At 33.0% G+C, this 22,607-nt stretch overlaps 1 protein-coding gene and 1 non-coding gene across 2 annotated transcripts; one reads left to right on the forward strand and one right to left on the reverse strand.

Annotated features, from left to right (window-relative positions):
- Window positions 1-882: 882 nt before the first annotated feature.
- Window positions 883-21,644, reverse strand: LOC123664379 (facilitated trehalose transporter Tret1-like). The gene is made up of 4 exons (XM_045598923.1): window positions 20,781-21,644; window positions 7,945-8,110; window positions 5,679-5,866; window positions 883-2,918 (listed from the first exon to the last, which is right to left on the reverse strand). The coding sequence occupies exons 1-4, from the start codon at window positions 21,642-21,644 to the stop codon at window positions 1,854-1,856; spliced, it is 2,283 nt and encodes a 760-aa protein (XP_045454879.1). The 3' UTR covers window positions 883-1,853.
- Trnag-ucc lies at window positions 6,507-6,578 on the forward strand. The gene has a single exon. It is a non-coding gene; the product is annotated as a tRNA-Gly (tRNA).
- Window positions 21,645-22,607: the final 963 nt, after the last annotated feature.

Here is a 22,607-nt window from a genome sequence, read left to right on the forward strand (position 1 = left end):
CAAATAATATCGGTTTTATTGTTATGTAAAACCGTTATATTAATGTGGTAATAAGTATAAAATAAATATTTACAATAAAATAACAATTGCAGGTTACATACTTATAATTATCAATATATATATTAAATAATGTTTCAGAAAAAAATTACAAAAAAAAATCTTTCTCACACTGATGTGACAGTAAAGCGATTTTATTTATTTGTATTCGGAAACGTATGTATTCATTATGCTTTACGCGATTTTATTACACGTACAATTGTTTGTGCACATTTGACAAGTGCTTTTGTAAATTCTGATTATAATAACTGTTAATGAAAATGTCAATTTATTAGTTCTGCAATTTATAGAATTCTTCTTATCAGCATCAATCGTTCTATTAAATATATTTCATATATATTAAAAATTACACTATTTTATTTAGAAAAGAGAAATAACCTTCTTTATCTAAATATGTGCGTTTGCATTTTAAATGCGTTTTTTTTATGCTCCTTTAGTGCGAGAAAGCCTTTTATGGTGTCAATGTCAATTACTCGATTTTTTTTTTTAATTCTTTCTCATCCATGACATTACTACAGAAATAATAAATTATATTACGTTTAATTTAAAAATAGAGTTAAACTACTGATTTTTTTTTTAAATTACTTAATTATAGTTTATTTGGAATGTGGCATTTAATTTAATTCTAAATAGGATAAGATATATTATTTATTGTCTTATTATTATTGTCGTATTAGGTAAGAAAGCTCGTTAAAAGTTTTTTTTTTTTTTTAATATGTCCATCACGATAATATTGAACTGTATATGAATCTATACATACAAATAAATGTATGTGTTTATGTGTAAGGAAAAGGGATTTACTCGTTAGTAAATAAAACTAGTTTATTGATTGTAATAATAATAATAATAAGACTTCATATTTCCAAAAAAAAGATTTACATTTCCACTTAGATGTAGCTTTAGTAGCAACAAAGTAATTTAACAATTATTTATTATATTTAGGATGTCTCTGCCGTCATACCAGAAAAACCTGTGTAACGGCATACAACGCCACCCCCTCAGATAAGTAGTATATAATCTGTAGCTACAAATTTTATGTAAACTATTAGCATAATCTCAACTTGAAATCAGTTCAATGTTATCGTAACTATTGTGAAACATTTATAATTCTATCAATCGTTTTATAACGGAAAGGAGGAATATAGATCAAATGTAAAGATATAAGGTTTTTAAATCATACTAAATATCTGTCAATTCAGTTTGATTTTCCGGAAATACACGTTTGTCAAAATATTAAATTAACGTTTTTTTGTTTAAAAAATAACGTTTTTTTTTTGTTGTAATAAAGACAATAAAAGCATAAATAAAATTCTAATAACTTTAGAAGTATTTGCACATTATTTTGTAGCAAGTGCAAAATAATACCCAATTTATCTCGCATAGAATTTTTGATATATCAAACTGAATTTACAGAATTTTTTTTGATTGTTTCAGTAATTAGAAATAATTCTAAGTAGATATGGTTCTGAGGATATGCAAAAAGGTATAATATTAATTTCCTAAAAGTCTACAATCAAAAAGGACCACGTATGTATAAATTTAGTGACTATGTTCATCGTTTTACTTTTAAAAGCACAGCCAAAACTTTGTGGTGGATTCGAATATTTTATTTGTTCCTAGTTTTGTTATTATTTTTTATTTTTTTTTTACTTGAAAACAACGATATTAATTCTCTTCTAGCTAAATATATACCAACTTTATTATAACGGTGTTCTATTGGTAGAGATAAGATATAATCTTATGAAGAAAAGAAATAGTTTGATTTCAAGTAGTCATTTAGTTCCACCTATATTGACTTACCTTTTTGGCGACAGACTTTGTACGTAATTTGGATCCATTTCGTCTAGATCTCTTCCTTTCGTTTCGGGAACACAACATACAACAAAACACAGTCCACCGACACTTATAGATGCATACAACCAAAACGCACCATGCAATCCAAGAGCCTGTTGGAAATCTACAAAGGTTTTAACACCAACGAAAGCGCAGAGATAGCTGAAGGCCGTGGCCATAGCACTTCCAAACGCTCTGTATTCTAAAGGAAATAATTCACCAATCAAAAGCCAGGATATCGGACTCATACCTAAAGAGAACGCGATCGTAAACACGAGGACACAGAGCAAGGGAATCCAATCATTTTGACCAACCGTTTGATGGAACATTACGTTTTGTATTCTTTGATTCCTATGAACCTCCTCGTAATAGGCATAACTTCCAAAACCAGCTAATGCCATCGACATGAGCACTGAACTAACGATTAGTAAGGGTAGACGACCAACAGTGTCAATCAATAGACCAGAAAGGCAAGACGCAAGCAGTTGCACAAAAGAGACAGCAATAGCCGCTCCATGAGGATTCATTCCACCGAAAGTTTTTCTAAATATCGGGACAGCATAGAAAGAGAAAGCATGAGCGCCAGAAAAACGTTGGAACATCATCAATCCACACGTCACCAATATAGGTCCAAGAAGACGATTCATAGTTCTTACGTCCAACGAATTAATAAGCTGGCTACTAGACATTTGACTCTGGCGTTGGCTGAAGTTTTTACTGGCCAAAACATTGGTCCTTATAGTGGCCAATTCTTGAGCAACATCAGAGTTTGGTCCCCTTAACCAAAGGAGGCTTTTGTAGGCTTCTTCGTCTTTGCCGATTAATACGAGATAGCTTGGTGTTTCTGGTATGTAAAGCACTGTGCAGAAGAGAAGCAGGGGAGCAGCGGATATGCATAATGCCAGCTGCTGCCAATCAAGATAGGCGCCAATAGTAAAACTGAACAAAACTCCAAGATGACCGACGATCTTCAATACAGCGCTGAGGCACCCGCGTATGTCTGGCACTGATATTTCGCTGATGTAAACCTGGAAAATTAAAATTTGATTATTTATTACAACATAAAACTTATAAGTTATTATTAGTAACAAATTCGGATTTAAATTTTATTATCATATAAAAATTTGTGGCACAAAGCATTTGGTACAATGTCGAAGTGTTGATTTAAAAATTACATTTAATCTTAAAATCTTGTGACAAAATAATCTAAATCTCGATATCAATGTTTTGCTAAAGTTAATGATCACTATCACGGAACGACAGTTTTACGAGTTTCTCGATGCAATTTAGAATTAACGAGGACAGACAACGTGATCCAGAATCAAGTACTTTGCATCAAATGTTAAGTATCAAATCAATTAATTCTTCAACAGTAGGTGATTAAATCAAGTAATAAAAGTTTACTAAAATAGCCCATCATGGCATGACAAAATCAACAAGTACGGGTATATGACAGTAAATTAAACTTGATATTAAATAAGTCTCTACGTCGTAAAATTAATAAGGTGGTCTTAGCGCAAGCGTACGAAAATTTCATACAAAATTACGTCGACGCTTATCACAGCAGAGTAAAGTTCATCAAAGTTTATGAGGCGCCCAAATCATTATGCAGCCTTCGCTTTGTTTGAACTAATAAGTGATGAAATCTTAGCGCTCACATAAAAGTTTTCCTTTGTAAAAAATTTAAATTAGCCTCTGGAACTGAGGAATGCTTCAGTCTGGCGAAGTTTGGATTATGAATTTAGTACAGTATATTATTTTTCTAGCTTTTGAAAGATATATATTTATGGTTTTAGAATGACTTGCCGTATAATTTTAAATTGCTAGTTTTTTTTTGTTACTGAAAAGTAATACAATGTTAATATAAGGCCCATCTTTTACACGGAAAAAGAGGCCAATGTCCCAACATTGGGATGTCACCGGTGAAATCCATCAAGTGATATGAAATATTTTTTAGAATATATTTACATATAGAATCACATAGAAGAACATATTGTTTTAAATTGCATCGTGTGCCTGCTATATGTTACAAATGTTTCTTTTATAGACGGGCTGTCTGTAAGAAATCACTGTTAGTGATAAGACCGCCTTTGCACTTTATTCACTATGTTTCTTTTCTTTCTTTTTAATGTTCTTATTGTTAGTGTGCAATAAAGTATAAATAAATGAATAAATAACAAGATACTCGTACTTTCAATTCGATGGAGTATAGTTTGGTGGGTATATATTAGATCAAGTTTCATTACATTGGTAATCAAGTTTTACCAAGTCATAGCAAAAATTTTATTTTAATTTTATTAATTCTGTACTAAGCTCAAATACGTTAGAAAAAAAAAACAAAACTTTAAAGAAGCACTAAAGATGTCTTAATTAATCATTAATCAGTCATTATTTAAATTGATTGAAGATGATCAATATCTCTTGGATATTATTAAGAAAGAGAAAAAACAATGTGCTTTTATAATAACCCAAGATATCAAAGAGATAAAAAAAAACCTCTTAAAAATTATATTTTAAATATAAAATCGTAACGACAAAGGAAATAAAACAAAGAGATTAAAGCGCTCTAAATGGAGTGTTACGATGAGATCGTGATTTTTTCATTTTTAAAATTCTCTTAAAATTTTCAAGATTCGAACATGATTACACCACTTCCATGTCATCGTGACAACGTGTCAGATACTTTGTAGCATGCTTTGTAGTGTAAAAACTAAAAAAAAGAAAGATAAAATTACGTTTATTTCAAAACGTTAGAAATTTTTCATTTATATGCCCGAACACAATGGCGGAGGCTTTACACAAGAGTCTTCATAATAGGCTGAGCTGGCCACTAACTTTCAACTCTTTTTAGCTGATATAAAATTTACAATAGCACACTTTCATGTAATGGACTAATTCCATATTTCATTTTATACGTTTTAATACTTTTTAACATGAATTGTTCTCGACTATACATACTTTATCATATTTGGATTGTAATTGACATATGTACACCACAAATATATTACAAATAAAGCATAAAAATAGTTACAGACAGTGAAGTACAATGGGCGGACTTCATTATACATTTATTATTATACATTTTCAATATCGTTTGTGGAATTTTATTGGAACGAAGTTCCTTACGGCAGGCTTGACTTTTTGCTGGGAGAGCGAACTGAAAAAAATGTGATACTATAACCGTAAGAAAAATATATAATGGAAGTGACGTAATATCAGTCACACGACTGTATAATATGACGTTTGTAAAACTAAAATATTACTAGTAAACTTTTTTTTAATTATTTATGTAATTTTATACTGTCGACAAAAATAAATAAGCCATATGTTTTTTTATTTCACTTAATAGTTTGAATTATTATTATTATTATTATTTTGTTTGATTTATTTTATTTTATGGTATTTGTGATTTTCTAAAATATTAAATTTTCTAAATACTTTTGTGTACTTAATTAAAAACCAATCAACTTAAAAAAAATCAAGAACTAGAAAATATAATTATATTAAATTCAACATTTTTTTTTGGCAAATTGTGTTGCTTCTATACTATCCGAAGGAACTTCGTTCCTACCTGGTGTCCCATGACACCACATTTTTTTATTATGCATGCGAATACCATAACCCAAGAAAGAGATAAAAATATAGATCCTGGGGTAATTGGGGATAGGATCGGCAACGCGCTTGCGATGCTTCTGGTGTTACAGACGTCTTAAAAGCTACGGTAATCGCTTACCATCAGGCGAGCCGTACGCTTGTTTTCGACTTAGTTATATAGAAAAAAAAATTACCTGTGACAGCATCGTAAGTATAGAACAGCAGAACCCTCCCAAGAAGGCAGTGATGCACATCATTCTGACGGAAGTAGCCAGTACCGTGAGTAGCCAGGATAAGCTACAAGGCGCTGCAGCTAACGACAGAACTCGACGTCTGCCGTGCCGCATCGCAGCACCGCCCGCCATGCCGCCGAAGAGTGCACCTTGTAATTATAAAACAGTATTAATTTCATATTATATATCGATGTAAATTTAAATCAGTTTTTTTTTTCAGTTTATATATAAAATGCATTCACTTGCACTTGCATTCAGCCTGTAACATCCCACTGCTGGGCATAGGCCTCTTTCTCCCTGCTGGAAAAGGATTGGAGCTTAATCCACCATGCTGCTCCACTGCGGATTGGTTGATATGTTCTCTACTAGGAGTAACCATCGCTATCAGATATTTATGATAACAACCGGGACCGACAGCTTAACGTGTTCACCGAGGCACGGCGGGGAGTCCCACAAGGACAGACATCCAAATCGGAAAAAAAAATTTGTATATATACAAATATTCATCCCGAGTGGGAATCAAACCCACCAGCCGTCGGTGTTTTAGGCGAGCGTAGAGCGTTTGTTATATCAGAGCATTCGAGAGTGAATACAATTATTATACATTTGGGTACATAGAAAATATTCAAGGCTAAATTTGCTTGATAGCTTTGATGACCTGTACGATCTAAGCATATGTATTATCATTTTATACATGTGTTATAAAAACATAAGTGTAAACAATATAGCGTTAAAAATTTTTTTATTGCATGTAAAATTATAAACTTAATTTTACTCACATTATCATGTGCGTTGGTGGTGTAATGGTCAGCATAGTTGCCTTCCAAGCAGTTGATCCGGGTTCGATTCCCGGCCAACGCACTCTTTTTGTTTTCTTATTGTTAATGGCGTTTTATTCAACAGTATTTTTTTGACTTTGCCAGTAAGAAAACACTGGCATAAAATCTCTTTGCCAAAAGAGGGCTATCGTCGTAGCTTATAAAATACAATAAATGAGTAACTGAGAACAATAAATATACATATACACCAACGAAGAAATTCTAACGTCGATTTACATCGACAAGTAACAACGAAGGTAATCGAAAAATAATCAATCAAATTCGCATCATTAGGCATAACTCAAAGAATACTCGTCTAACTTTGGAAAAAAACAAAAAAACAAAATCAGTACATCCAGTAAAAAGTTGTGATGCTGATGACTTAGAAAAAGAAAAAAAAGACAGTTGTAAGACATAAGGAAAAGAAAAATAAATAGCAGATTTGAGAACATTCGTTTTTGGCGGATAAAATATAGAAATAATTGTAGATTCGGTTAAAAGTGTCTGACAAACGTTGAATAACAAACAAAAACCCCCCATTATTGTAGTTAAATGAAATCATTTTCCGTTCACAAATGAATTTTTAAATGATAGCTCTTTTTTGCTTTATATAAAGAGCGTGTTACCAGATATTGAGTACTTCACACTTGTTTAAATATGTATTAGCAATTCAAATTTTATGCCGATAGGTCTATAGAGATGTTAACACGGATATTTTAATAAAAATCCATTCTAATGTACTTGTTACACAAATTTATAATTCAGCATTTTTTAGTTCTTACTACATCATGTCACAAATGAATTCATACATTCAGTTATTACTTAATTCTCTCATTCGTTCAATTATTCAATTAATTCATTATTTCACTCATTCTTTTATATATTGAACTAGCTGTGCCCGCGAATTCGTCCGTTTGGAATTTAACAAAATAGTTATTAAACAGTTCGCAGAGTTATAAAATATATTTAAAAAAAAACTAAAATAAAAGTAGCCTAAGTTACTCCATATTACAACAGCTATCTGCCAGTGAAAGTCCCGTCAAAATCAGACCACCCGTTTCAGAGATTAGCCGGAACAAACAGACAGATAGACAGATAGACAAAAATTATAAAAAATGTTACTTTGGTTTATTTACCGTGTCCATATGCATTTAGTAAAAAGCAGTTATTTTAATATTACAAACAGACACTCCAATTTTATTTATTTGTATAGATAAATCATTCGTACATTCGTTCATTCTTTTCTCACGTAACTCAGTGAGTTAATAATTAATAGATTCGGATAAATGTAAGACCTACTAGTATACTATAGTATAAATATAACATTTAAAACCTTTTTTTTTTGATTATTACTTATATAACGTCACATCTACGTATGATTTTTTGGCAAATATGTCATGTGCACATACCAAGAAATGACAAGGATGCGAGCCACGACGCTTGCTGGTCTGTCAGCTGGAAATCTCTCCTTGTAGCGTTACCAGGTCCCTGCAGAGAGGCTATCGCTGGCGAACTGTAGCCCTTGCCCAGTCCAGCTGAGAACGGGGCCAGGGATACCGCTAGGGCTGCTATCACCTGGATTGAGAAAGTTTTAAGATTAATGTCATTTACTAATGATGATAACTAGACTGTTGACGCAATTTGCAGTGACCCTGGTTTCTGCTTCGGTAGATGTGGGTTCGATTCCCGTTCCGATAAATATGTATTTACATATATATGTAACTATCATTTACATGTAAACTCTAGTCTCTCTTGTGGTGTGCGTGCCTTGTCAGCTCCTATATACCGGCGGTCGTGGGTTCAACTCCCGCTCGGAGTGAATATTTGTATTTGTACGAATGTTGATTTGCGATCTGGGTGTCTGTCCTTGGGGGTCTCACCACCGTGCCTCGGGGAGAACGTTAAGCTGTCGGTTCCGTTTTGTAATAGGTAAGGTGTATTAAAAATTGTCGGCCACTTTTAATGCTATGCGGACGATAATTCTTTCTGGGCTGGAATTTTCTTTACGTTATTATAAGGTAATCTTACTTTACCTTAACTGAGGTAAGGCACAGCAGGAATTCCCTGCTCAAAATATGGAGCAGCCCGACTGGGGTAGTACCTCGACCTTACAGAAAATCACAGCTAAATAATACTGTTTTCAAACAGTATTGTGTTCCTGTTGGTGAGTAAGGTGACCAGAGCTCCTGGGGGGGATTGGGGGTGGGTCGGCAACGAGCTTGCGATGCTTCTGGTGTTGCAGGCGTTTATAAGCTACGGAAATCTCTTACCATCAGGTGAGCCGTACGCTTGTTTGCCGACCAAGTGATATAAAAAAAAAAAACCTACAAGAACGTAAACCGTCGGTTTTTTAGATTACTTATATATTTATATTGGAAGCCAAAGTAATAAACAATTTTTTGACAGACAATTCAGACAATTGACGTGCCCCACGGTTTTATTTTAGTCTAGTCTATGCATATGTTTATAATTCCCACGACTGTATCTATTTTATTATTTTTTGGTTTTTAGTACATTTATCTTAAACATTGCAATGTATGTTTAACATAAAACCGTTTAACTTAAAAAGTTTTTTTACCTATTTTTATTTTATATTTTATATTAAGCATCAGCATTCAACCCGTGCAAAGCCGGGGTGAGTCGCTAGTAATATATAAAAAGCAGTTGTTTACCAATGATAACAATAAGTATACATATATAATATGAAGAATTAACTCTTTAATAAAAGCGAAAAACCGCGTTAGAAAAAAAAATAACACGTGCAGATAATTATTAAAAAAACTTTTAAAAGGAAAAAACAAACGCTACGGTTCAGCCTGTAATATCCCACTACTGGGCATAGGCCTCTTTCCCCACGTAGGAGAAGGATCAGAGCTTAATCCACCAGGCTGCTCCAATGCGGGTTGGCGGATATATTCCCTGTTGGTAACGATCGCTATCAGGTGTACACGATAACAACCGGGGCCGACGGCTTAACGTGCTCTCCGAGGCACGGTGGGTCCTACAAGGACTGCACAAAAAATAAAAGCACGTAAAAAAATTGCACTGAAGGACAAAAATTCGAATCAGTATCATAATACCATATATATGTCTAGTTGAGAATCAAATTTCGTTGTATTATTTCATCTCGCGACGTCGCAAACCTCAATAAGAATATTCCTAAAACCCTTTTACTAAACTGCAACAATTCCCGGAGGTCACGTAGAAAAATTGCTTCAATTCTAATCGAGAGCGAATTTTCGAGAACATAAGCCCCTACTTTATATGATTGGCAGTATCGTACGAAATATGACTTCGCAGCAAATAAATCGCTTTTTAACCGACTTTCCAAAAAAGGAGGAGGTTTTTTATTCGATTGTATATTTTTTAATGTATGTTACCTCAGAACTTTTGACGGCGTGGACAAAAATAAACATAATGTTTTGTCATCTATAATAAATACTAATCAAAATATATCGACTGTTTTTCTTCTTTTTTTTTTCGATTATATTTTTTCTTTTTTCTTTGTGCGTCTTACAAATCTTTCTTGGTGAATCGATGATTCTTTTTTTAATAGAAAGATATTGCGTGTCATACGGTACTATTTAAATTGATTTGAGATCTGACAAGTACTTTTCGAATTATATCAAATAATGCGTATGTACTTGACTATTTCTTCGTCGACCTGCGTTGTATTATACCGCATAACTTTTTACTGGGTGTACAGATTTTGATGATTTTTATTTATTCGAATGCTGATGCTTCTCTTGTAGTCTCATATAAATTTGATCGAGATCTGATGACTACTTTTTGAGTAATCTTTTTGATAACGCCGCGTATTAACTTGACAATTTTTTCGTATACCTACGTTGTATTACTAGGCGATGTTATTGAAGTAATGTTTTTTGTTGTCTGGGAAGAAACACAATTATTATCCTACATACCATAAAGAGCTGTCTACGTACGAAATATTTATAAACAAAGTAAAGCGCTTGCTTCTGCTGAATTTTAATAACGCCTTGACAACGGCTGACAACAAAATCTCCTTTATTGCGGTTTTTTAGTAGAAAGGGGCAAATATGAGTACTGATGGTATGTACATTAATTTTTGACCTGCTGATTCTATGAAGCTTAAAAGTTAATTATATTTTCATGGGCTGCTAACGTTTTAAGGTAACCATGTCGCAATAAAAAAATGTGTTATACTGACGTAAACTGCTAAATATTTATATCCTCTCGGCAGAATCTACATTCTGGATCGGTGGTTCGAGTAGCTTATTTCATTATTCGGTATACCAACGATTGTTAGATTGTTACTTACACTTACTGAATCAAACTTGAGTTATTTGCCCCAATTGTATTTGAACCAATTGCATTTGCCCCAATTGTATTTGTTAGTTAGGTACTAGTTGAGATATATGATAAATGAATTAACACTTATTAATGCCTACTGTTACTCAAGACTAAAGATACTGTTCTTAAAATAAATAAGTGATTGGACGGTTGCTCACAAAACCTCCGCAGTATAATCTGTTTTGGATCTGTTATAACTTCTGACCTACGTTATAATATTTAGTTAAAAATTAAAAATTATAACGTTTCATGTTTAAATTTTCCTTGAAATTTAGTAATGATTTAGCAAAAGAGAATTTAATTTTAAATAGTCCTTTCGCATTTGTCAGCCTGTTTATTGCGAAAATTCAAGTGCTATCAAGATTTTGTCTTTAATCAAAATGTTAAACAATCAAAGAAGTCGTAAAAATCTGGATGAAGTAGAACAAGGTTTTAATAAAACATAAGAGGATGAACGAAGGGTTACTTCAAATTCCATGACACATGCAGATCTCACAATGTTTACCTTCAACGCGATATCAATGTCAACACTCGATCATTTTAATGATACTCAGAAAATTTAAAACAAAGACCTTCGATTTGAGAGTACTCTTCAATTTTGGCACTCGAAGTTAATTGATGATAGGTCTAAGAAAATATGCTAGACTCATCTTAACCCAATATCAAACGAGCTTTCAGTTAGTTGGTCAATATTTCGCCTTGTCTCTTTGTCGCATCTGGGTCGAGTGCCATATTAACATAACCTAAATCACGATATGACTTTTCCAGCCAAGTTATTGAATAACAATTTCGTTTGATATATGTGACTACTTGAATATGACTCTTTTAACTTTATCTTTTGATAGAAAAATGGGTCAAAATTTATTACTTAGGCACGAGTAGATAATTGATGTTCAGAATGTAAATTCAGACGAGAAAAATCGATCACCGGATCCTAAGATAGACAACTTCAAGCCTGTTTTATATGTAACAACTGACCGACACAGCTACAATTTATTCAATAAACATACATTGGAATAACTCTTATATAAATAAATATATATATTGTCCAGACTTGGTGTAATCCGGCGTAGGTATATCTTATCTTTATATATTATTATTTCATTCTCATAGCTTTTTCATTAAACAAAATACTACTTGCAAATGCATGCTGTTTTAATATAATCGATAATCAAAAATCTTTTCCAACCGAAACAACAGATCCTATAATTGGCACCAAACAAACATTACACTTGCGGTATAAATATTGATTTATCCTCTCAAACAGTCTCTACCCACATTTCAGTGTATACAGAAACAAGAAGCAAACAATTAGCTACGCTCCGCTTGACTTGAGTCGCGAACAATAAACCAACGTTGGAAATGATTAATTTTGTCTGTTTGTGACGCATTATTAATTACAACTGTTTTAGACTTACAGACGTAGCCAAATTGCGTTATTATATCTTTAACATATTTATATGTCTGATACGTATGTATGAGTTTTTGTCTGCGATTCCGTCTGGTGTAACAGTGTGTGAGTGTAAAATTGTGGTTAGATTTATATTTTGCGAGACATTTTCTTCTATTATATTCTACTAGCAATACCCGTGCGAATAATTCGCACTAAATAAGTAAAAAAATTACCGACCGTCCATCTTGAAAACGTTATTTCAAAATTAAAGCCGTCATATATATAATTTTAATAATTAATTAATTTACAAAAAAAAAAAATCAAAAATGTTTTTTTAGTTGTATATGCGGGTAGAGCAAGTAATTATCTATAAGGTGATATATAATTTATGTGGAGTATTTGAGAGGTTTTTTCTAAAAAGGGAGGCAAACAACTTAACCTTAGCGTATTAATATATATTATTCCTTCTACTTTTCCATTTCTGAGTATTTCCTGATTTCATACATCCTGTAGGGTTCTGGAAACGTATCGTTATGCTAGAAAATACAGGGTGTTAACTCTAAGAGCAAAATCATCTAAAAGTAAAGTCAGTTATTTTAAGTGGATTTCTGCTCTCTTTCTCATCAGAACTAATTACAACTGACATTAAGTAAAATACATAAAAAAATACAATCGAATTTAAAACATCCTCCTTTTTTGGAAGTCGGTTAAAGACGATGGTGTATGATGACACTGATATGCGCAAAAACAGACTTTCGCAAGATTTTAACGTACAAAAGAATTACCATACGGAATAAATATAGCATATCAAGGAAGAGGATTGAGGTCCAAAAACCGTTATTTCAATTAGTTTCTATCGTAATAAAATGATCCCCTTCTTTTAAGGGGTATAATTTTAGATTACATTACATTCATATTAGATTTACATCTGTTCTAGTGAAGTCGTGTTACGGTTAATAGCCTCCCACTCCTCATTTGACTCCCACTTGGTGCATATTTATCTTTTCTTTTTACTCTGGATCTCTGGATGGATCCTCTGGATAGATTGATTTTCTGTCTGGAACTCCTTGAGGATATTGAAAGGCTATCGGTTCTGATTATTATCACAGATATGTCTTATCAATCTTTACTCGTGGTATGGGTTTATTTGTCATTCCTCAGTGGAAAAGGATGATAGATTAAGCTCAACACTTCTCCTTTATCTAGAAAAGTTTTTGGCCCAGCAGTAGAACATTTCTATGCTGTTTCAGAAATGGACTTAACACTACAAATTGATACAGGTCGCTTCTGAGTTTTGTTATACATATACAATAAAATAATCCCGTTTCCCTGCAGCCGAGTACAAAAGACGGTTTCTACAATTGCGGTACGCGGTTGGATCAGATGTCTTTGTGAACGTAGGCGGGCTGCAGAACTAGCTTGATACAGAATAACCGATATTATGTATTTTACTTTTTTTTTTTACTTTGATAAGATTTGATCAAATGAAAATTATTTTATCACTTTATTTCGTTAATGGTAAAAAAACACTAAACGTCCTGTAAAAGCTTCTCACTTGTAGATTTAAGCCTCGTCATCTGTAAACTGAACGATACTAAACTAAAAAAGTCTATCTAATATATAAAATTCTCGTGTCGCGGTGTTTGTAGTTAAATTCCTCCGAAACGGCATGACCGATTTTCATGGTATTTTGTGTGCATATTGGGTAAGTCTGAGAATCGAACAACATCTATTTTTCATACCACTAAATGTTAAGGGTAGTCCACACCTAAATTTTTTTAATGTTTAGATTTATTTTTTATTTTTTATTTTTTTACGATACAACGGATTGTATACGCAGCGTTTCCGCAGTTTTATTTATGTGTTTATCTAAAAAAAAAATATGTAGCTATATCAGTCGACTGTTACCTATAACACAAGCCTAAAGTTTCTTACTTTAGGAACAGACGACCGTGTCTAATGTTATAGACATTTAAAAAATTAAGCTTGTGAGCTAACGTGTAATAAGAAAAAAGAATATTTTAAAGACAAATGTATAATTTGAAAAACTAAGTATACAATTGAACGCTTTCTAATCCCTATTTATTTTAAAAGATGTTAGTATAATGTTGAATGCAAAGCTCACTCCCCAGCGTCGCAGATTTGCGGCCAAGTCATCAGAACATATACGAACTCATATCACATGTTTGTCTTTTGAATCTCGCCATACACAAGAACTAATCCTCTTGTGTCGTTCCATGTATTGGTGTGGAGATTTTGTGTTTCTATTCGTCGGTGTTATGAGATTGTTTTTTGAAAAAATTGAAAAGGAGAATAATTTCATATATAACTTTTTAAGCTTCCATTTTAAGATTCATTCATTTTCATTTTCATCATTCCAGCCTATTACAGTCCACTGCTGGACATAGGTCTCCACAAGTTCGCGCCAAAAATTCGTGAACTCGTGTGTGTTGCCCATAGTCACCACGCTGGACAGGCGGGTTGGTGACCGCAGGGCTGGCTTTGTCGCACCGAAGACACTGCTGCCCGTCTTCGGCCTGTGTTCTTCAAGATTCATTCTTGATACTTTTATTTTAAAACTTTCAATCATTATGTTGATATTCCCTCTATTGATGATATTTCAGACGCTGTGGTCAAGACAATACTTGTAGTTATGTAGTGTCAGCTCGTGACACGTCATCAAATTTAATGAAAATGTTAATTTCTTGTTTTATATACCTATATTATTTAACTAGGTCGGTAAATAACATACGGCTCACCTGATGGTAAGCGATTACCGTAACTTATAGACGCCTGCAACACCAGAAGCTTTGGTCACCTTACTTACCAACGGGAACACAACACTGTTTGAAAGCAGTATTATTTAGCTGTGATCTTCTGTAAGGTCGAGGTACTCACCCAGTCAAATTGCTCCATATTTTGAGTAGGATATTCCCTACCTCAACTTTTTTCAGCTTTAACTTCAATTTGTTTTGAATACATAATTTTACAATGATACAGTAATTATTTATATAAAATATAATATTTACTGTGTATGGTTCAGTATAGATTATTCAATATATTTTTTTTGTCAATGTATATTCCTCTTCTGTCATACATTTCGTTTTATCGGCAAGCGTTTTATCCCTAACTCTTGGCAATTTTATGTAATATCTACTAGTACATAGGACTTTATATCTGCTGTCAGAGCGAATACAGGAGTTTCGTATTATCATCAGCACCATATGTTTGGAAGTACATCTTTCGAGATTCTAATACATTTGACTGTCGATAGAGCAACTGTATTTTGTATATATATTTTTTATATTATCATAAATGTCTTAACACACGGTCGTCTGTTCCTAAGGTAGACGGATAACCACATACTTTTTAAGCTTTACACAAATAAGTAATACGTATAGCAATAAAAATATCTACATAACACTCGCACTCGAGACGGGAATATTATGGAGAGGAAAATTTGTATTTTTATTTTATTTTTTTATTTTTATCATGGATTAACTCAAAAACAACGGGACCGGTTTAAAAAAATTCAATTGGATAAACACTGAGAGTGATAATAATAATCACAGAGTGACATAGACTATATTTTAACCAGAGAAAACAGAATAGTCAAGATCGAGTAATCCTCACGGGGGAAGCCGCGAGCGAAAGCTAGTTAAGATTAAAAATATATCACAGATGTTCCAATCCGTTCTCATTTAAATAAAACAGAACATCTATGTTTCCTAAGTATATTTTTTTTTAACTAAAAATAAATTTATTCCGTCCAATTTAAAACAAAATTCTTTGATATATAAATATTTATAAATTATTTTGTTTAAATATTTTTTTATATATACAACTATATCCAGGAAACCTGGTCACCTTAGTCACCACAGAAACACAACACTGCTTGAAAGCAGCTATTATTTAGCTATGATGTTCTATAAGGTTGAAGTACACCCTAGATTGGCTGCTCCAGATTTTGAGCTGGATTTCCTGCTGTGCCCTATGTCAATAATATATTAATTAAATATTAATTAATTATCGACACATAAAATTATATTATACTAGCTAACCCCGCAAACGTGATGTTGGTCGATTCTCACACCTACCCGATACGCGCACAAAATTTCATAAAAATCGGTCCAGCCGTTTCGGGGAAGTATTGTGACTAACATTGTAACACGAGAATTTTATATATAAGATATATTGCTACAAAGCGGCTACAAAAAAAAAAAACAACGAAAAATGACCAATTAGAAACTCGCTGAATCTCAAATCCCTTATCTTAGTCGGTTATAATGTACACGGAGTCCACTTTAAATATATATTTTTTTGATAATTTATATTCCTTAATCAAAGTTTGTATCCGAAATCTCATTATCCTTACACCCATTTATATTTTTAAATGAGCCTACTCGCTGTCATGAATATTTCATTAAGTTTCTCAATTTAGGGAACAAAGTTTTTATTACCGTGCTATACTTATTCCCTTGGTTTTGGCTGTGTTATATAAAGAATATACTCGTCATATCTGCCCGTCGCTGCACAAAATCGAAATAAATTATTTGCTATTAACGTAGCGCATTTAAATATAATATGTAAAATAACATATAGATTTGTAGTTAGTCCTTCGTCCATTTTAGTTATAGCGTATAAGCCTATAGTGAGTGTTAAGGGGCTACATTACCTCAGCTCGAATTCAGATTTCACTCGTACTAAATACACATGAGAATTGAGAGCGCTTGGTTTATCGCGCGAATTATATGTATTTTCTCCCCACAAACATTATCAATAGTTATTTTTTAAAAAACGCAACATATAAAATGTTCTTCATATTTTTTCAATTACCATGCTTAATCTCAAGTCCATAACCTCTATATTTATTGAGATATTAAGGTTTTAATACAAAAATAGAGGTAACTTTGCGATTTTTTTGTATCGAGGAAATTTTATGGAATCGTGTTTTCGAAACACATAAAAGATAGTTTATGTCCTGAACTTTATCATACATAAATTTCGAACTGAAATATTCAGTAGTTTGGAAGATATGGACATCCTGCCGAGTAGAAAATAAGCAATTTGAGGTAGCATACACTCTTAATTGATTTTATTACAGTGTAAAAATTATTACGCCGCCAACGGGGACGAGATTGTGGGGATCCCAACACGATCAGACCAGACAGGGCCCTCCTTCATAGTGTTGCACCGACATATACTTATATTCGAAAGATTAAATACTGGATATATTATTTTTGCAACATAGTTTATAATATTGATTAATTAAAGTTAATAAGAAGTTTTGTTGCTTTAATTTTTTCATCTTCATCTTAAAGTTTTATAACCATAACCAAACACACTTAAATACAGTCTATGTTCTATGTTCTAGTTAAAATCGGTTCAGTTCGGTGTTTTGTTTTTTTTTTTAATTTTTTTATTGTGATACAAAACCCATGGCCTTTTATTTAGCCATACGTTTTTTGTACAATTGAAATTTGTTTCCTGTAAGCGCGAGTTTTGTGATAATAACACTTTAAAACAACATACTCATCCAAATAAAAATAATAACAATAATAATAATGAAAGCATTTTATTAGTGAAACGATTTTACCTGTAAATATTTCACGGGTAAAAGTATCTTACCTGTAGTAAAATACCCGGTTATAACCAGAAAAAACCCCTACATACTGCCATCCCCGTTTTAATTATAACATCCGAGGCCAGATTAAGAGTGGTGTAACATCTGCGAAGAGAACGGCAAAAAGCCTTCACTTTTTACCAGCCCTTGTTAGGAGCATTGTTCACTGACATCACTTCGATATTACGATATATTAAACTGTTTTAAGATATTTTGGATTAAGGAATTAAATATGGGCTAATGTTTTGTTCCGAAAGTGAATTCTAAATAGATAGAAAGGAATCGTTGAACTGTAAAAAAAAAACACCTAATCGGATAATTGCTTTCGATTGATTGATTTGACTAGCCCGTTGGCGCAGTTTGTAGTGACCCTGCTTTCTGCTCCGAGGGTTAGGGTCCTGGGTTCGGTTCCCACCTCGAGTCTGGGTTTAATATAAATACTTATTTATATATTTATACATGTATTATTTATAAGTATGTTAATCGAAAAAAAAAATATGTAGCTATATATCAGTTAGCTGTTACCTATAACACAAGCATTAAGTTGCTTACTTTAGGAACAGACGACCGTGTGTGTGTTGTGTATATATTTAATCATTTATTTATTTATATATTATTTACTATTATTCGATTTAAAAAATAAAAAATGTAGCTGGATGATTTTTTTTTAGTTAAAATCAAAATCTGCTCTTCATTTGAACGAAAAATTCCTAAATATACATATTTATAATAATATTTTTAAAAATTTAATGTTATACAGTAACTATCCTAGTATTCTTTGTTGTACACCTTAAAAAAATTAAAACAATTACAAAAACAAGAAAAAGTAAAAAGGTGACCTTATCACATTAAGTAATTTCTTCCTGGCAACCAGAAAAACACACTATATAAAAATATATAGCGCTATATTAAGTAATCCTCCACCCGATAAACCCGGTTTACATAATAGCGATATTTCAAACAACGCTAAAAGATGAAATAAATTGTAAACGAGGTTCAGTCAACTTTTTAATTATCGAACAGTTTGAAACAAATGAAACATAAAAACTTTTTAGAGCCTTCGCTAATTAATTAGTCCTTCGTTATAGTACGCTTTCAATTTTAATGGTTACTAATTAATTTTAAATATTGTTAGGAGTTTATAAATAACTTAGGCGTTAGTATTTATTTGTGATAAATACTTATTGTAGGTGATTAATAATGATTGAGGAAAATCGGTATTTTTGGCGCAAACTTGGTGACTGCGATATGCTGAAGTATGCTAAAATTAAAAAAATAACATGAATTGTTTTATTAATTTATACGTGACAGAACCTGTCAATTCATGTTTATAATATGGATATACATATGAACAATAATTTCGTCAGAATTCAACCTCGTAACGAGTAGGTATAGTATAGATGCATGTATATAGTTTAATATCCTGGACGGTAAAACGTAATCTCTAGAAGGGTCAGATCATTATTCATGTCCAAGGGCCTCTTCGAATGCTAATGGTGCCCTAATGGCAGTAATTACGAAGCTTGACCCGAAATAATATTTGATGTTACAACATGTTATTGGTTATCGAATGTTGTGATAGAAACATCACATGCTCTTTGCTCTAATAGGGTATCCTGGTCAAACATGATGTCATACTTTTTAAATACTTAATCAACGGATTATAGTAGCAAAAACCCTGTATCAAATACAAAATTTGTGTTTTGATGTGTGTGTAGGTTGGACTATTGGATATACTTACAAACATGTAAATAACTAGGAAAATTCTTCAAGATAGGTTAATAAATCATCATTACAGCCTATACAATCCACTGCTGGACATAGGCCTCCACAAGTTTACGCCAAAAATAACGTGAACTCATGTGTTTTTCCCATAGTCACCACGCTGGGCAGGCGGGTTGGTGACCGCAGGGCTGGCTTTGTCGCACTGAAGACGCTGCTGCCCGTCTTCGGCCTGTGTATTTCAAAGCCAGCAGTTGGATGGAAGTTCCAAGGTGGTAGCGGAACTGTGTTATCCCTTAGTCGCCTCTTACGACACCCACGGGAAGAGAGGGGATTAATAAATACTTAACTATATATCTAAACTGCACCCAGTAGGATAAGAAACCTGTACCGGGGTCTGGAAATACAGAACATAGACCGGATCGCCCAGATCACGATGAACATCCATATTTCATCTATACTAACATTATAATAACAAAGCTGAAATTTGGTTTGTTTGTTTAAACGCGTTAATCTCAGGAACTACTAGTTCGAATTGACAAATTATTTTTGTGTTGGATAGTCTAGCTAGCCTATAGCCTTTCACGGTAAATTTATCGAAGCCTATAGACCTATATAATATGTTTTTATGTTTTTTCCTCAAATGAAGACGGGTGAAACTGTGGAATACAGCTAGTGTAAAAATATTTGTCGTCAATGGGAATCGAACACGCGACCGCTAGTAGTCAATAGGTCCACTGTGTTAACGTATCGTTTGTAAAATAATGTATTAACTTAAGCTAAAATAACGTATTCACACCATATAACACACCATATAGTCGTTAAGGCTCTCGTGTCTTGTTTTCAACGAAAGTATATGCTTTTTAATCATCTTGAAAATTAATTCTGCCAACGAACAGAGTTTACGTCTACGAATATATTTGAAAGTTATTTTTTGTTCTCAAATTAAAATGTTTGTTCAAAGTATATTTGTACGAGTATAGTATATGGGGATGATACATACTTAAAAAGAGCAAATTTTTAGTTTGAGAGATTCTTCTCAGAACACAGTTTATTGTTTTTTATAGTAACAAAAGCAAGTAGTTTGTAAAATTTCATTAAGACATATAATAAAATACGTTAAATTAGGATTTATATATGTATAGATGTAGATTCATAAACATATTTGAACTCACCTGCGGCAAATGTCGTGATTTACGCGGAGCTTGCGTTTCACTCCCTGTTACACATTTACCGTTTGGAACAGAAACTTTGGCATCGTCCTTTTTCTCGGGCAATTGTATCGGTATATTGTGTTTCTCGAAATACCCGTTCTGTATCATTTGGTCCAACGAAACCTCTAGCTCACGCACTGCGACCACTTTCCGCCCACACACCGGATCGTCGATAACCATTTTCCGAGAACCAGATACTTCGGAGAATTTAACGATTTTTTTCGTTTCGTCACGTTTCGGTTTTCGATCTATCTCCGGTGGGTCTGTCGTCCAATATTTAGCGTTTCGTTCGGTCAAACGAAGCGGCTTACAAACTGCTACATTCTTCGGCTTTTCTCGTACAATTCTGGAATCGTTCGAATTAGCTCTTCGATCTTTTAATCTAATCTCGTTTCGATTAGTTTCGATTCTATTCTGTTTGTATATATCATAAGATTCCCGCGGTCTCCTCCTTTCATCTTCGATTCTGAAGTCGTAATAATCTTTTTTATATCGACGACTTCTATCATCATTATAGTAGTGGCTACGAGGCAATGAATTGTACTTATTGTCGTAGGTCGATTGTAAGTTTAGATATTCAGGTCTGATTGGTCTGAACAATGATAGACGACCTTGAGCCTCGTCGAAATCTGAATAAATGTCTTCATAGACGTATCCGTTTTTGCGTCTTGGTCGACCGACCTGGTTGTACCGATCTGGTTGGACTCTAGTATCTTCCGTTCGATGCGTTTCAAATCGGCTGAAATCGTGTCGCCTTCGTCTTTCGTATTCGTAGCCGTAATCCAAATGTCGGTCGTAGATCAATCTCTCTCGTGAACCGGCCATTCTTTTATAAGGTTTCCTGCAAAAGAAAGATTGCATTTTAATGAAGGCTTTGTGAAATCCGTAGGATTCAGTAAACCTTTTCAACGATGGAAGCTCGGGAAAGTTTTTTTTTTATCTAAATGGACGATGAGGAAAATGTCGGATTGTGTGTGTGGATTATTGAACACGAGTCTGGCTTAAATTGGGCGTCTGTAATATAAGTTAGTAGAATTTGCCGCAAGTTTTCGGTACATTTTTTTCACTGGTTTTGTGAGGTTAAAAGTTCCACGATCTGTATTATTGATGGAATAATTCTGTAATTTTTATAGAGTCAAGTTATAACGGAAGGTATTGTTTCAAATGCAACTATTTTTTCGTAAAATGAATCAATTTTTTAACTGACTTCAAACAAAGGAGGAGGTTACTCAATTCGACCGTATTATATATATATATGTATGTTCGCGGATAACTTCGTCGTTTATGAAGCGATATTGATAATACTTTTTTTTTGTTGGAAAGCAGATATCTTTGGTGTGGTACCATGATAAGGAAACCAGGATCTGATGATGGGATCCCAGAAAAATCGAGGGAAACTCGAAAATCCACATAACTTTTTAAAGGGTGTACCGGTTTTGATAATTTTTAATTTAATCGAAAGCCGATGTTTATCATGTCACCAGGTCACATTTAAATTTCATCGAGATCTGAACAACTTTTGGAGTAATCTTTGATAATGCGTATTTACTCGACTAATTTTTCGTCTACCTACGTTGTTGTCTTACTTATCGATATAATTGAAGTCAGTTTTTTTTCGTTTGCCTGCAAACACAATTATACTTAGTTTGAGAAGGTTTTAAAACAATATTAAATATCACCTTATAATTAATATCTAGACTGTATTTATGATAGAAGATCCGAACCTAAGTATCTTTACAGAACTGATAACAGGATGAAACACACTTTATAGTAAATTTAGTATATTAG

This window comes from Melitaea cinxia, chromosome 22 (genome assembly GCF_905220565.1).
Source record: "Melitaea cinxia chromosome 22, ilMelCinx1.1, whole genome shotgun sequence".
Classification (NCBI taxonomy): domain Eukaryota; kingdom Metazoa; phylum Arthropoda; class Insecta; order Lepidoptera; family Nymphalidae; genus Melitaea; species Melitaea cinxia.